Genomic DNA, 14,025 nt, shown 5'->3' with positions numbered 1-14,025 from the left:
GGCTGAACAACTTTAAGTAAGGGCCAATGCTTTATTGTAATACGAAAGCCCCCACCAAATTGATTTATCTTTCACAAGAAAATAAGGAGGCCCTCCTGCTGCTTCTCTACCCTGAATAAACTTCCTCACCTACATCCAAGCTTTCCAAAAAGTCTGGAAAAATTTTGACCCAAACAATCTCATCTTAAACTCCCCAAAAACAATATCAATCACAGGAATATCCTTCCATTTTTTTACCTTTCCTAATAACTAATTTCAAAAGGTTATTTCTAATAAGGATTTTCCAAAGTTCATTTCCCCATAAGGCTTTTAAAACCCATTTAGATGCAAGAGCCATTGCTTGAACTTTAAGATTCTTCAAACCCAATCCTCCCTATCTTCTCACTTGACAACACCACTCCCACTTAACACAATGCCTCTTCTTACTCCCTTTTCCATCTAACCAAAGAAAATCATGAAGAAATTTTTCTAACATATTCACATGGGAGTTAAGAAACAACCAAGATGAGGCATAAAAAATATGATGAGATGAAAAAAATTTCTACACAACTTGAAATCTACCAGCAATAGACAAAGAATGGGTCTGCCATTTTAAATGCTTCTTATTAATTTTCTCATACACCCATTCCCATGCATCTTATTGAGATTTGGATCAACTAAGAAGGGTATACCCAAATATCTAACAATCTAATTGGGACCAGACTAGTGCCAGCCCTTACTAACCAGCCAGTCTGGTGGATCAACAAACCAACCTAAGACATTATCTTTGGAAGGTGAAATCTTGGACCTAGTGGCAATACAAAATAAATTGATCCTCTTATAGGCCATCTCAAAATTATCCTCTAAAAGCCCTAAGAACAAAGATGTATCATCAACAAACTGAGCATTAATCAAATCCTCACTATTAGGCAAGGAAATACCCTTTAGGGGAGGTCCCAACTCCTTTGCCCTTAAAATGTAAAATAGAGCATCCACTACAATGACAAACAACAAGGGGGCAATTGGGCAACCTTTTCTTATGGACCTTTCTAGCACAATAGGTTCTGACAAGCATCCATTCACATCAATGACAGTACTAGCATCCTTGAATAAAACATTTATCCATTTACAATAGGTCTCTGGAAATCCAAACGTTTTGAGCATACCAATAACAAACCCCCATTCAATCCTATCATAGGTTTTCTCAGAGTCTAACAAAATCATGGCTACCTCTTGCCCATCAGCTTTAGCTCAATTCATAGCCTCCTAACTAATGATAAGATTCTCTAGAATATACCTCCCTTAGATAAAACTTGTTTGAGTTTGAGAAATAAACTTGTTCAACAAAAAAGCAATTCTTCTCGCAAGCACTTTAGCAAGAATTATATAGGACATATTTAATAAAGTAATTGGTCTCCAATTCTTGACCAGAGACTTATCCCTCACTTGAGGCAATAGCTTAATAACACCTTTGTTAATGGATTCCCCTAATGAACCCTTCTTGAAAGCTTCTTCATATACTTCCAAAAGCTCAAAATAGATCCAACTTTTATTTTTCTTGTAGAACTCCACTGTAAATCCATCCAAACTAGGAGACTTCCCATTACAAAATTCATTTTTTTAAAATACACATTATAAAATTATTCGAAAAATTTGGGATAAACTACGCAATGTTAGGTAACTTTTGACCAGAGCGATTAAAGAGTTTCAAAAAAAAGACAAAATTTTAGGGGGGCCACACTTTGCACTATGTTATATTTCTTCTTGAAAAAATAGTACCATTTTTTGTGGCCCCCTTTTTTGAGGACCTAAACCATTTTGAAGAAAAAATTAGTAGTTTAGAAACTAGATTCAAAGGATTGCTACTACTTTTTTTATCATATCTTAAATTTTGAGCGTAACTATCTTCAAATTCTTGTTGAAGTTCAAAAATTGTTGATTTTAGAAAAGAAAAAAAAAGAAATGGTCATGTATACTCCCTTTTGACACCACAACTCGGTACACTTACCAAAAACATAAACATAAAATTATCTACTAGCTTGAACTGAATGTTAGAAACATGAACCTATTTGTCTTCCTCCAATCCATTCTAACATATTTAAGTTCTGATGGAAGATAATTTTATTTTTATTAAACTATCTTTCTAAAATTGAAGTTGCACATCATTAAAAGAAAAAAGAAAAAAGAAATTTTTTACTATAGCAAGAATTTTGTCTAAATGAGGAGATAATTTTCTCTTGATGTTAATATTTGTGTAAACTCAAGCAAAAAGAATTGTTAGGATTAACCTTAGATATAAATAACAATTACATATGAATATAAACAATATCAAGAAATAATAAATCACACATAGAAGAATTCAAGACACCAAGACTTAACGTGGTTCACCCAATCCTTGGGCTACGTCCACCAAACAATGAGTCCAATATTATTATGATCCAATGATTACAACCTGATTGCAATCCGTGTTGCAAGAAGCAATTTCACATCACACAACAATCAAAGATACCTAACCCTAAGCCCTTTTATACAAGTATTTATGCTGCTTTAGGGTTACAACATGTCGGCCATATGTTGGCCACAACCCAAAAAAAAATTGACCCTGAAGAATTGTGAAGTAATACTTCCCTAATCAGTCACCACAAACTAACAAGAGTTACTCCTACCATTTTTTTTGTTTTTGTGCCCTAAACTAGGGTTGATTTTGAATGGTTAAGAGGAAACACATTATTTAACAAGAGATGCAATGAGTCAAAGTTTTTGCCCAAAGCTTATATTGAGAAATATAAGCTTTGAAGAGGTGTGAAATGATTAAAGATTGAGAAGAAAATGAAACACCATACAAGTAAAGTGCAAGCAAAATTTTTACATAGCACAAGAGGAAGTCACTTAGAGGGGAAGATAAGTCATGGAATTTCTACATTGTTTCATCCCCAACTCGGTACAAAATATATGCTTGCTCATTAATAAAAGGGGTGAAAGAAAGAAAAAAATAAAGAAAGAAAGGAACAAAGTGCACTTTTAAGATATTGCTTGAATTTGGAAGAGTTAGCTGATGTATTACTTGAAGAAATAAAATAATTGTTAATATACTTATATATTGTATATTATATATAAATATACAAACATTAAAAGTGAAATTTTGTTTAAAGTAAAAAAAATTAATAGTTGAAATAAATTTTTTTAAATATAAAATATAATCTACTTATCAAGTTGTAAATGTTATATAAGAGAATATAATATAATACTATTATCTACTTTTATTTGGACATGTCACAAGACAATTGAAAAGAATTTCATATTAAAATAAAATATGGACAAAGAACATTGTCATTAATGTACAATAAATGTGCAAATTTTCATGTCTAAAACAATATTTTTATTACATATTAAAAAAATTCTATAGAAAATTAATTTTTAAGCTTATCAAAATTAGGATTGACCAATAAGTTGAGGAAAAATAGAATTTATATGTTCATGGAAGATTAAAAATAATTATAAACTATAGTAGTTGCATTAATTATTTGATATCATTGATTAGTTTAATTGTATCTGTCTTGGAAGGAACTGATAATAATAATAATAATATTTTAGTAGTTCTTAATTTTATGAAAATTGTATAAACTAGAATGAAACCTTAAATTTTAAAATAACTTTTAAAACAAAATTATTAGTTTTTGTTCATTATTATTTTCCATTGTTCATTAGTATGGTGTGCCAAGACCATGTTTTTCTAAGCCTTCATTAAAAATTTTAACAGGTGAAAAGAATTAGATAAATTTGTAGTTAAACATATGCCTTGTGTATCTGAATGTCCCATATCAGACTAAAAAAGAATCTTTCTTCTTTCTTGGTGTTGCTTGCCTTCGTGTGTCTGGACTGTATGATTGTTATGTTTCATTTTGCCTGAATTACTCAAAGATATTTATATCTAAAGCTTACTATCAACGTGATATGGTGACCTGAAAAAACATCAGGCAAACAAAAAGGAATTAAGTCGTCCACTAAAAAGACAAAGGATAGACAGAGAGTACAATTGAGATCTCAAAAATTGAGTACACTTATTCAACATGTCATCAGAAGTAGGCAAGCATGTTTCTTGTACCTCAACACTATAGCTGTATGATAATGCCAATAACAACTGCTCCTCAGCAAATGTAGCTACATAGCTCACAGTCCCCCATAGAAGACCTCAGAGAGCCTGCCCAAAAGCCAGTTTTATTTAGAAAACATCAGAAGTATTTGGCTTAAGATCATAAACTCAAAATTAAACGTTGGTTAGAACATTGCTTACCATATAAAATGCCTTCTAGTACACAACTTTCTTTTGGAAAATTCTCTTTACAAAATGCCCTTGAATTGCATTATTAAATTGAACCCAATGTTTCCCAGAAGCAATCACTGCTTTCGGAACAATATAAGAGCAAATCCCTTTTGTTCATGAAATATCTCTAGACTATGTTGGCTGTTGAATAAGAGAGAGAACCAGAGGATGACAAATTTTGTTAAAAAGCATTCGGAACATGTATTTAACAGAAAATCTATAGCTAAAAAGATGCAAACAGCTCCAGAGCAACAAGTATTTACATTAAATTTGAGGATTTAATGACAACTGTTGGTTTTGAGTAGCAGATCTTCCTCTTGGAATCTTGCACCTAAACTCATCAAACCTTTTTCTGCTTTGCTTCTGTTGAGTGATTCCATCTCTGCCATAAAAACTGAATAAACAGGACGGTGATCAGAGAACTTTGATTCTCCACGGACATAAGAGAGTTGCCTTAAGCCTTTTCCATACCAAAGTATACGATCACACCTACAGGAAAACCAATGGTTAAAAGCATAAGTAAACGTAAATTGCATGTTCAAATCTTAAACTGAAACACTAACCTATTTGAGCAGTTATTTATTTTCATGGCAATAGTTCATCCAAAATAAAATAAAATAATCAACTAAGAAAACAAGATTGACATGTGTAAGCAATCCTTATGTTTGGGAACTCTTTAGAATATAAATTCAACTTCAGCTATCTATTGATCCCATCGCTCGCAAACCTATACGATTTAAGGAAATAGTTAGATTTTATGCTACAAGTCATAAAGTTTTTGAAGGCTTGCTCTGCTACTTAGGAGTCATCTGTGACTTTGTTATAAGATTGCACACATAGATGTACAAAGAATAATACCATCTCCAATTCTGTTTTTGATGCAACTGTCCTCATTATGGCCGGGTTCCCCATTCTTCTACCGGTTTCCTAGTTTCTAATTGTGTTGAATTTTGGTTTGTTATAGCCTTTTGTGGTGTTTTAGAGGGGGTTTTCCCTTTGATAGCTACTCACTCTGGGTTTTAGTAAGAATTTTGTTGGTTTGATGTAGTTTTTATCTCCAAAATGTCACTAGAAGTCTAGGAATGATAGAAGGTTAGAGGTATTAGAGTTGGTGATGGCACTGAGGCATGCTATACTGTACTTCAGTACTGTATCTGTTTGCCTTTATCATAAATAAACAAAACCTAATCTTTTGCTTGGTATAAGCTGAAAATGATTTCTTCAACATTTAATGTCTACATCTTGTCTTGTTGCATGTTATAGTCCTGAGAAGAATTGCAGAAACAGAGTCTTCTGTTGGAGGTGATGTGCAGAGTATATGTTTTCTTGAGACTAATTTGCAGCCTGCGGGAGCAGAGGCTTACGTACATCAGTATTAGTATCAAAAGCAATCTGCAATGGCCTAGAGGAGAGCTTACATGATTGAAGAAGAAGGGATAGGTGGGATGCGGGCCCTTGAAGAAATGTTGAAGCATGGCTTGGGTCAGATTACATCTGGATGAGTTTAAGAGTAATATGAGAACCTGAGAAATGCTGCTAGGACAGTAGACCTTACATAGAAGCTGATTGGAGCCATGACCAGACAAGGCTCCAAGAAAGGGTGAATTCAACCCAAACTTATTCCTAGACTGGGTATAGGAGTTGTAGAAGTACTTCAAGATAGAATAAATGTATGAGGATGATCCTAAAAGAGAACATTATAATATTAATACTAAACTTGTATACAGCTCTACGGTGGGATAACATGCAAAGTTTGTAAAGAAGACAAGGAAAGAAAAGAAATCAGACTGGGGCCTAAGATTCGGAAATGCCTAAGAGCTTGATTCTTGCCTTCTGACTAAAAGAAAAGAAAAATTAAAAAATTTCAGTACTTAAAGCAAACGAATTAGTATGTGGAGGGTTATACTAAGCAATTTATAAGGCTTCAATCTTGAATGGATGTACGGGATACTGAAGAGCAAGTTGACACCTGATATGTGAATGGTCTTAAGTTTCAATAATATACCTTAAAGGCACAGGATAAATTGAACTAGAAAATGGTGAGTAAAAGAGGTAAGAGCAACCACAGTAGAAGAATATAAAATTTCATAGAACTTTTCACAAGTGAAAAGGTCTAGGAGGCAAGAATGTGAAAGTTGGCTGTGAAGGAAGGGGAGGCTTCAGAGGTAGGGGAAGAGGACAACAATCTTCTAGAGCTCAAAGCCTTTGAGATGTTTTATATGTAGTGAAGCCCATGAGGCTATGAACTGCTCTCAAAATCTCCAAAGTGTGATAGTAGTCCAGCAAGAAGAAAAAGAACCCTTGATCACAAGAGTTGAAGGAGATATACGAGAGAACCTTGACATGTGGGAACAAAGAAGCTCTGAGAGATGATTGGAAGAGGCAGAGCATCTTTAGAAGAAAATGCAGGTGAAAAGACAGCATATGTAAGTTGATTGTTGATCATGGCTTTACCGATAGTCTAGTGAGTACAAAAATGGTGAGCAAATTGTAGTTTGCTTGAAATGCAAAAGCCAAACTTTATGGATTTTGTGGTTGAGGAAGGATCATAGTGTACTTGTTGATAAATCTTGTCTTGTTTCTTTCAAAATTCATCTTCATTGGGATGAAATGCTATGTGAGATGGTGCCAACAGATGCATGTCATGTGCTATTGGAAATACTCTAGCAATAGGATTAGAAAGTAATCCATCTTGGTTGGGAGAACAATAATGAGGTACAATGTGAAGGAAGGAGACTACTAATACCATGGAAAGATGACGGAGATTTTGTAATGGAAGCTTTTTCTCCTCCAGGAAAAGCCATATTTGAGATTGAAGAGAAATATGAAATTCTACATAAGCCAAGAAGTGAGCTGGAGACATGTTTCAGAACCAAAAGTGCAAATGACTTGAAGAGCACAGGATGGCAGCTAATTGATGAAAATGAAGTGGAAATACAATGAGATGCAACCAGCAAGGGAAAAATGAATGTCGAGAGATAGGTGCTGGTTCAAATGAAACACTGGAAGAACTTTCTAGTAATTCACATTGGATGGAGAGGGATAGTGAACTATGAGAATACATGCAAGATCATAGAAAATACTTCAACATTGTCATTAAGAGTTTGGTCAAAGGTAACAACCTAACTCAATCTAAGGGTCCGTTTGGTTCGTGGAATTGTAGAAATTGAGATTTAGCCAAATCAAGGTTTTGCAAATCTTCATTCCTATTTTTGGGATTTTACTTGAACCATTTGTTTCACTTGGAAGATTGAGTGTGCAGACACATTTTTATGTGTAAGCTTGGAGTTGAAGACAAACTCCAAAAAATAGTCTAATCTATTGTTTTTACACTCTTCAAAAAACATAACCAGGTTTTGATTTTCAATTCCTACTTGCTAGTAGGAAGTCAGAAAACCTGGTTTTATGACAAAATTTGAAGTCCAGTATTCTAATTCCATTTTGCCAATTTTGAAACAAACGCAAAAAATTTCAAATCCGGATTTTGAAAAAGCCAATTACTGTAATTATCCACGAACCAAACAGACTAAGAGAAGTGATACAACACATGATTGGAACAAGGGACAAAGTTTTAGTTTGTGGGTGGTAGTAGCAGAAATTATTTGGCCAGCCCCTCATTAGCAACTTCACCTAGCACTGTCTGCCCAATTAGATGGTGGAAACAATGCTAGACTTGAAATCTTGATAGAGCACGGTCTGGAAATTTTTGTGGTGACTCAGTTTTGGCATGAAATCCATAGAGAATACTTTAAAGACAAGACTAATAGTAGGCATGCACCCTAATACTGTGGCAATTGATTATAATATGAAGTTTGACCAAACTCAATTCTTCTAAAAACAGAGGTTCGAAAAGAAAATTCAAGTTGGGGAGGATGATGTAACCACCCTCTTTATGGCAGGGCATTTCACTCCTTCCAGTTTCTTATCTTTTATTTGTCTCGAACTTCAGTTTTTAATGGCCTGTTGTACTAGCTGTTGCGATCTTTAGTGGTCACCCATTCTTTGGGTTTAAGCAGGAGTTTTTTTACGTTTGGCATAGTTTTTCTTCTTAGAATATTGCAATGATCAAGGAGTAATAGAAATTGAGAGGTATTAGAGTTGGTGATGGTGCTGATCAGTGGTGTTATTTCTGAGGCTAACTGTACTGTATGCTCAGTCCTGTATCATTCTTGAGCACGAATACAGGATATTGTGCCTTATTTTAGTTTGGTATAACCTGAACCTGTTTTCTTCCACATTTAAGTTCTGCATCTTAACTTGTTACTTTTTATACACCTGAGTATGAATCACAAGAATAGAGTCTTCTATCGTAGTTAATGTGCAAGGCATGGTATATGTTTTATTGAGGTTAACTTCCAGGAGTGGAGGCATATCTACAACAGTTATAGTACCAATTCTGTGTGGTATATTAAAGTGCCCCTACCATGCTGGTGTACGCCTTTTTGCTCTTGATCTATGATTTTCTCCCACATAGTGTTCTGAATTCTTGCGGTACTTGTAAGTAGGAGGGAAATATATTTTTCCTTCGTTCCACCCTTTAAATATGCGTCCTGCTTTCTTCTCAATTCGAAGCTGCCATGAAAATTCCAGATTAGATTCAACATCAGAATCTAAAGAACAAACTATTTCCAAAATTCAATCAAACTACTTATAGTTCAGCCGCTGCAATTTAATGTCTTCTATGGAGATTATGCACCTACCTGATCTTTCTCTAATAGAGCTTCCCAGTCATTTTTTTCCACCAGTTTTATACTGTCACCATAATGAAGTGCAAGACGATAATTCAAATCCCCAAGCCAAATAATTTGACTGCCAAAATTTTTTTACAAAGTCAAATTAGATAATAAACACACTTTAGAAAGCCAATGCAATCACTGTTTTAAATTATATAGCTTAGTCTTGTGATCCATCTCTTTGTTCCTACATGGTACCATAGAGAATAATATAACAACTGAACATATAAAATCAGATATCCACCTGGGTCTATTGATGCATTTTAGTGTATAAATTACATAATCGAAACTTACTCGTGCTCCATAATGCTTTCTGGAATTCTCTGTGCCAAAATCTTATCAAGTTGTCGAAAGTGTGTCTTCTGTATGATCCCTGTGACATCAAAATTCCTCCTTATCTCATCACCTCCCTTCTCTCCTGATGTTAAATGAGTGCAAACAAAGCAGAAACTTGTCTGAGGGAACAACATGCTGATGGAAATGGAACCCTGTATTCATGTACAATGCCCAAATATCCATTCTTCTTAGTTACATGAAAATATAAGTAGCTTCCTTGCACAAGATAATGTCATTAGATAAACCATCCTAGGAGTTTAATAGAATGTTAGATATTTGTAGATAACATTTTAATTTCTCTTCATGATGCTGCTCTGTGTAAGATATTGATGACAGTTATAGTAGAAAGTACGCCTAGCTTCATTTTTTGTTAGAAAAATTCACCTTAATCTATAAACTAATGGCTTTCAACTGTATGAGATGCAACCTAAGAATCTGAAGCAATGGACAATGCATGCTTATAGCTATAATAAATAGAATCTGAAGCAATGGGATATTCATGTTTATAAGAGTTGAAACAACTATAATAAAAATTTATTTTCTTACCTTGTTCCCAAGGTATCCCATTAGCCCACAACCAACACAAGAGACTTTTAAATCTCGGACATGCTGTCTCAGGTCACTACGGATCCAAACACACAGGAAAATGCCAACCATCTGCTTGCTAGCAGCCAAACAATAATTTGGCTGACTTGAATCAATTTTGTGATTCATCTCATTAGAATCAGATCTATCTGATGAGTAAGCATATGACATTGGAGAGTGGAGAACAGCACATGTTGAATCTTGCTCACTTGGATTCTTATGCATTCTAGAGTCCCCAGACTCAGAAGAGAAACTGTCAAGTGTGTCTGATGAACATATTGATCCATCCTGGCTACAAGGTGATGAGCTACCACTTTGATTTATGTTCCTGTTCAGTGTTTGGCGAATGAGGGATAGCCATTTGACTGCGGGGACATTGTCTTCTACACCCAAGACATTTCCTGCATTTAAGGGCACAATTTCCTGAAACCTGGCAAACACAAAATGAGGTCCTTTAGTAAAACATGTCCAGAACAAGCAAGGATCTTAAAAATTATCTCTTGTTCTTATAATTTATATTGTCTATTCTCATTGTTTTGTTTTATCTTTACAATATTACCCCTGTTTAGTACTCTAATTTCAGTACAAATGCAAGTAAACACTACCCCAAGATGCAGTCATATGGTGTTTACACTGCCAAATGTGATACCCATGGAAAAAATCAGATGCCAAATCACATTATGCTTATAGCTATGGACAAATTAATCAAAACATTGAACATGTTACTTCCCTTTCAAAACTAGACAACGTATTTTTTGTGCTCATAAAATCTTAATGTGTGCATAATATGTTTATGCGTATGCAGTGAGTAGGATATATCGATCCCTTTTTCCTTCTTCAGAAGTGTGTATCATGTGAACCCCCATGATGTAGCGGCTAAATCCAAAGATAATCACATTACCCAATGCAAAGTAGAATTTGTGAAAGATCTGGGAGATAAGTGAGGAAAAAGATTGGTGGCTTATATGAAGGTCAATTTCCTTCAAGCAGACTGACTGAAGCTGGGGATATTATTTTAACTGAATCCAACACCAAAGACAAATAGAACATAACATCTCTTGTGTATGGACATCAAAAAGACATCAATTCACAAAAAAACAAGTTCGAAAGCATTGTTTTTGGTGGTAAATTTTCATCAGTTAAAACTTAATAACAATAGGACACATTGCTTCCATGCAAGGTTTGGTGCTGCAAGGAAGCATTTCACAGAAACCTTGAATTCCGGTGCTAGGCACCCAGCAGCTGGTAGTTATTTGCAGATAAGGATAGAAAGTGGTGGTTGTTGGAAACAATTCCTCTTCTAAGTTGAATTGGTAAGCGGCATGTTTTAGATCACTCCCATGTGAGACACCAATTCGGTCTATGAGACCTCCCATATGGAAACCGAGAGGGAGTTATTTTCCACATAACACACACATATAGTTGTCAAATTTATACTTTTGGGGCTGGATGTCATGACAAAACTCGGTTGTGAACTCAAAATTGCCAATCCACCTACGCCCATGGCACCTCATTTAAAAGACAAGAATTTGCCATGATAAAACTCAGTTGTCAACTCAAACTTGCAAATCTATCTACACCCATGGTACCTCATTCAAAAGACAAGAATTTGACATGACAAAATTTCAGTGCCATGAATTTTTGATGCATTATTATATACAAAAACTATAAGACCAAATCGTTGCGGAGAAAATCTTTCTGTTGTCAGTGGCTCATTCAGGTGTGTATATGTTTTTATTTTGAGGAAAGCTTGAGCCCTCATACTGTCATACAATACGATGAAGAATAAGGGAAACCGTAGGACTTTAGATACCATGTTTTCAGCTTTTTGTTTATACTTTTTATCAGGTACGTTTGTGGTTTCAGTTGATTGTTTAATGGTGACGAACACTGACATAATTTGAAACTTGTTTTAGGATTTCCTCTGTTTGGTAAATGCAGTATCACTTGATGAGATATTCAGATGCAAAGCTTTTGAATAGTGTCGCTAAGGTTTGGCCTTTGGAATTCAGATTTTTGTGGTTTGTATCTCTGATTTCTTGGCATCCATGTCTATCTCGGCACATAAAATCAAACAATTTTACTCCTCCATTCTTTGAATTTTTAATATTTATTTGGAACCGTTAAGACTGAGCAATCAATAGATCACCAAGTGACAAAGTGTCCAGTTTGCTACCCTGGCCGCTAGAGACAATCAGCTACCTTCTCTATACATAAACACTCAGATGACCCACAAACACTTCACATTGCAGGAGAAATCACCCCAACCCTGCAAAGAGCAGGCCCAAATTTACAATACTCCCACCTCTGTCAACCCAGAAGAATCTATACATAAAGCTAAGCACTAAAAAATAAACGATACTGTCAATGATATTGTTTTGTAGAACTGAATTGAATGCAATGAGGAAAAATTTTGTGTACCCCAAAACATAAATGTCTGCTGAAGCGGATGATGTATGCAACCATTCATCCAATTCGAGGCCTCTGGAGGGTGCTTTTCCCCCTACATTCCATGTCCCCGCAAATACCCTGCAACCAAGAAAGCTTGAAGTTACCTTATCGTTAAAAATGATCTGAAAATCAATCTCAAATTGTAGCTTTTGTTATAATTTTTATACCGGGGGTGCCCTCATAGCTTATCGTCAATTCAATTCAATGGTGAATATACCTTAAATTTTGAACACCCCTGGCCTGGGCTATATATGGCTCCGGCCTTAGCCCAGCGTCATATTCGGTTTTGTTCAACAATCTCTCTGTACAATTGAGCCAAAAACAGTGAGAATTACAATTCAGTATGTAAAACATGCAGCATCCAGTAATTGCAGCTTTTGAATGATATTTCTAATAAAATCCCAATAAATATTTTTATTATACAGTGTGATAACTTATGGACATGCCAAATCACCAGGCATGGAATGTCAGACTACCACTGACAATCTAAAAGACAGAGAAAATCCGACATTGCTGAAAACAAATTGAAAGATGCTGATGCTGATAACTCTGACAAATTGCACCCACATATTCAAAAATATTTATTATGACCATTATATTTGAGACCATTTTGACTATTCACCTCTAATTCGCTTTAATAATCCAAATTACAAGCCCAGATATCATGTCTTTCAATTTTATCTCCTGAATGTATTCTAGCATTAGGTAAGCAGCACTACATTCAAAAGTTTATTCAACAACAAGAGGAGTAAACTGAAACATGATTCTCCCCAATGGGTGCCCATTTCTGTTAACGGGTATGAAACTACCTTTAAAAATGCTATCGGCATGGAATTCATCTGGTTTCGTCTTTATATTCAGCCATTTCCTAACCATCAATTTAGGTCCCCAATACTGCACAAACATGAAACAAGAAAATCAATAAAGAAAATAGTGGCATATTAGTATATTTCAATCTTCTTGTGAATTGGGGGAAACGAGTTTACCAATTGCTTCTCCTTAGAAACTTTCATTGCTGCTCTGTATTTTGAATGGAATGCAAAAAGTACTCTGAGTTTGAAGAATTCAGGCCCCTCCTATTTTATACAGATTCGTTAATGCCAGAAGAACTACCAGAAGAAAGTAAAATGTCTTGTTCTTTGTTGAATTGAATCCAATGAACAGTTGAATACAGATCGTATAGAATATTTTGAAAACATAGACAATGATTTTATCGATCGATTCAAACCGTGTAGGGACAATTCATTTTTCTGGGAAATAGCGATCAACGGATTGTTTTTTAAGGGTGGGTCCTGTTGACGTTCTTTCGTGTGAAACTTAGCAATGGAGATATTTTACGACACACTTTCTTTTGTGAGATGGCAATAATATCATATTGTTAGATATTTTCACAATTTTTAATTTTAATTTTTTCCTATAAAGAAAATCAACTTATCATATTTCAATGTGTAGGGAGGCAGACAATGATTTCATGTAGAGGGATCATTTTGTAAGTTGTCTATCAAACTTTTTTTGGCCCCTTATTAATTTAGAATTTTACTTAAAACTTATTTTATCCAACACAAAATATGACTCCGTACTTTAGAATATTGTCAATGTGTGCTCTTCGTGAACATC

General features: G+C 34.8%; 1 protein-coding gene across 1 annotated transcript; it reads right to left on the bottom strand.

Annotated features, from left to right (window-relative positions):
• Nucleotides 1-3,723: 3,723 nt before the first annotated feature.
• Nucleotides 3,724-13,660, bottom strand: LOC149577737 (type I inositol polyphosphate 5-phosphatase 4-like). Its single transcript, XM_089825390.1, has 12 exons — nucleotides 13,395-13,660; nucleotides 13,218-13,302; nucleotides 12,626-12,710; nucleotides 12,379-12,486; nucleotides 9,919-10,387; nucleotides 9,331-9,524; nucleotides 9,004-9,112; nucleotides 8,727-8,875; nucleotides 4,567-4,792; nucleotides 4,274-4,444; nucleotides 4,085-4,180; nucleotides 3,724-3,941 (listed from the first exon to the last, which is right to left on the bottom strand). Exons 1-9 carry the CDS (start codon nucleotides 13,419-13,421, stop codon nucleotides 4,582-4,584), a joined length of 1,437 nt encoding a protein of 478 aa, XP_089681516.1. The 5' UTR covers nucleotides 13,422-13,660; the 3' UTR covers nucleotides 3,724-3,941; nucleotides 4,085-4,180; nucleotides 4,274-4,444; nucleotides 4,567-4,581.
• Between the last annotated feature and the right edge of the window lie 365 nt (nucleotides 13,661-14,025).

Source organism: Cupressus sempervirens, chromosome 1 (assembly GCF_028749045.1).
Source record: "Cupressus sempervirens isolate cs-2001-9-10 chromosome 1, ASM2874904v1, whole genome shotgun sequence".
Lineage (NCBI taxonomy): Eukaryota > Viridiplantae > Streptophyta > Pinopsida > Cupressales > Cupressaceae > Cupressus > Cupressus sempervirens.
This window is presented reverse-complemented; position numbering and strand designations above follow the sequence as displayed.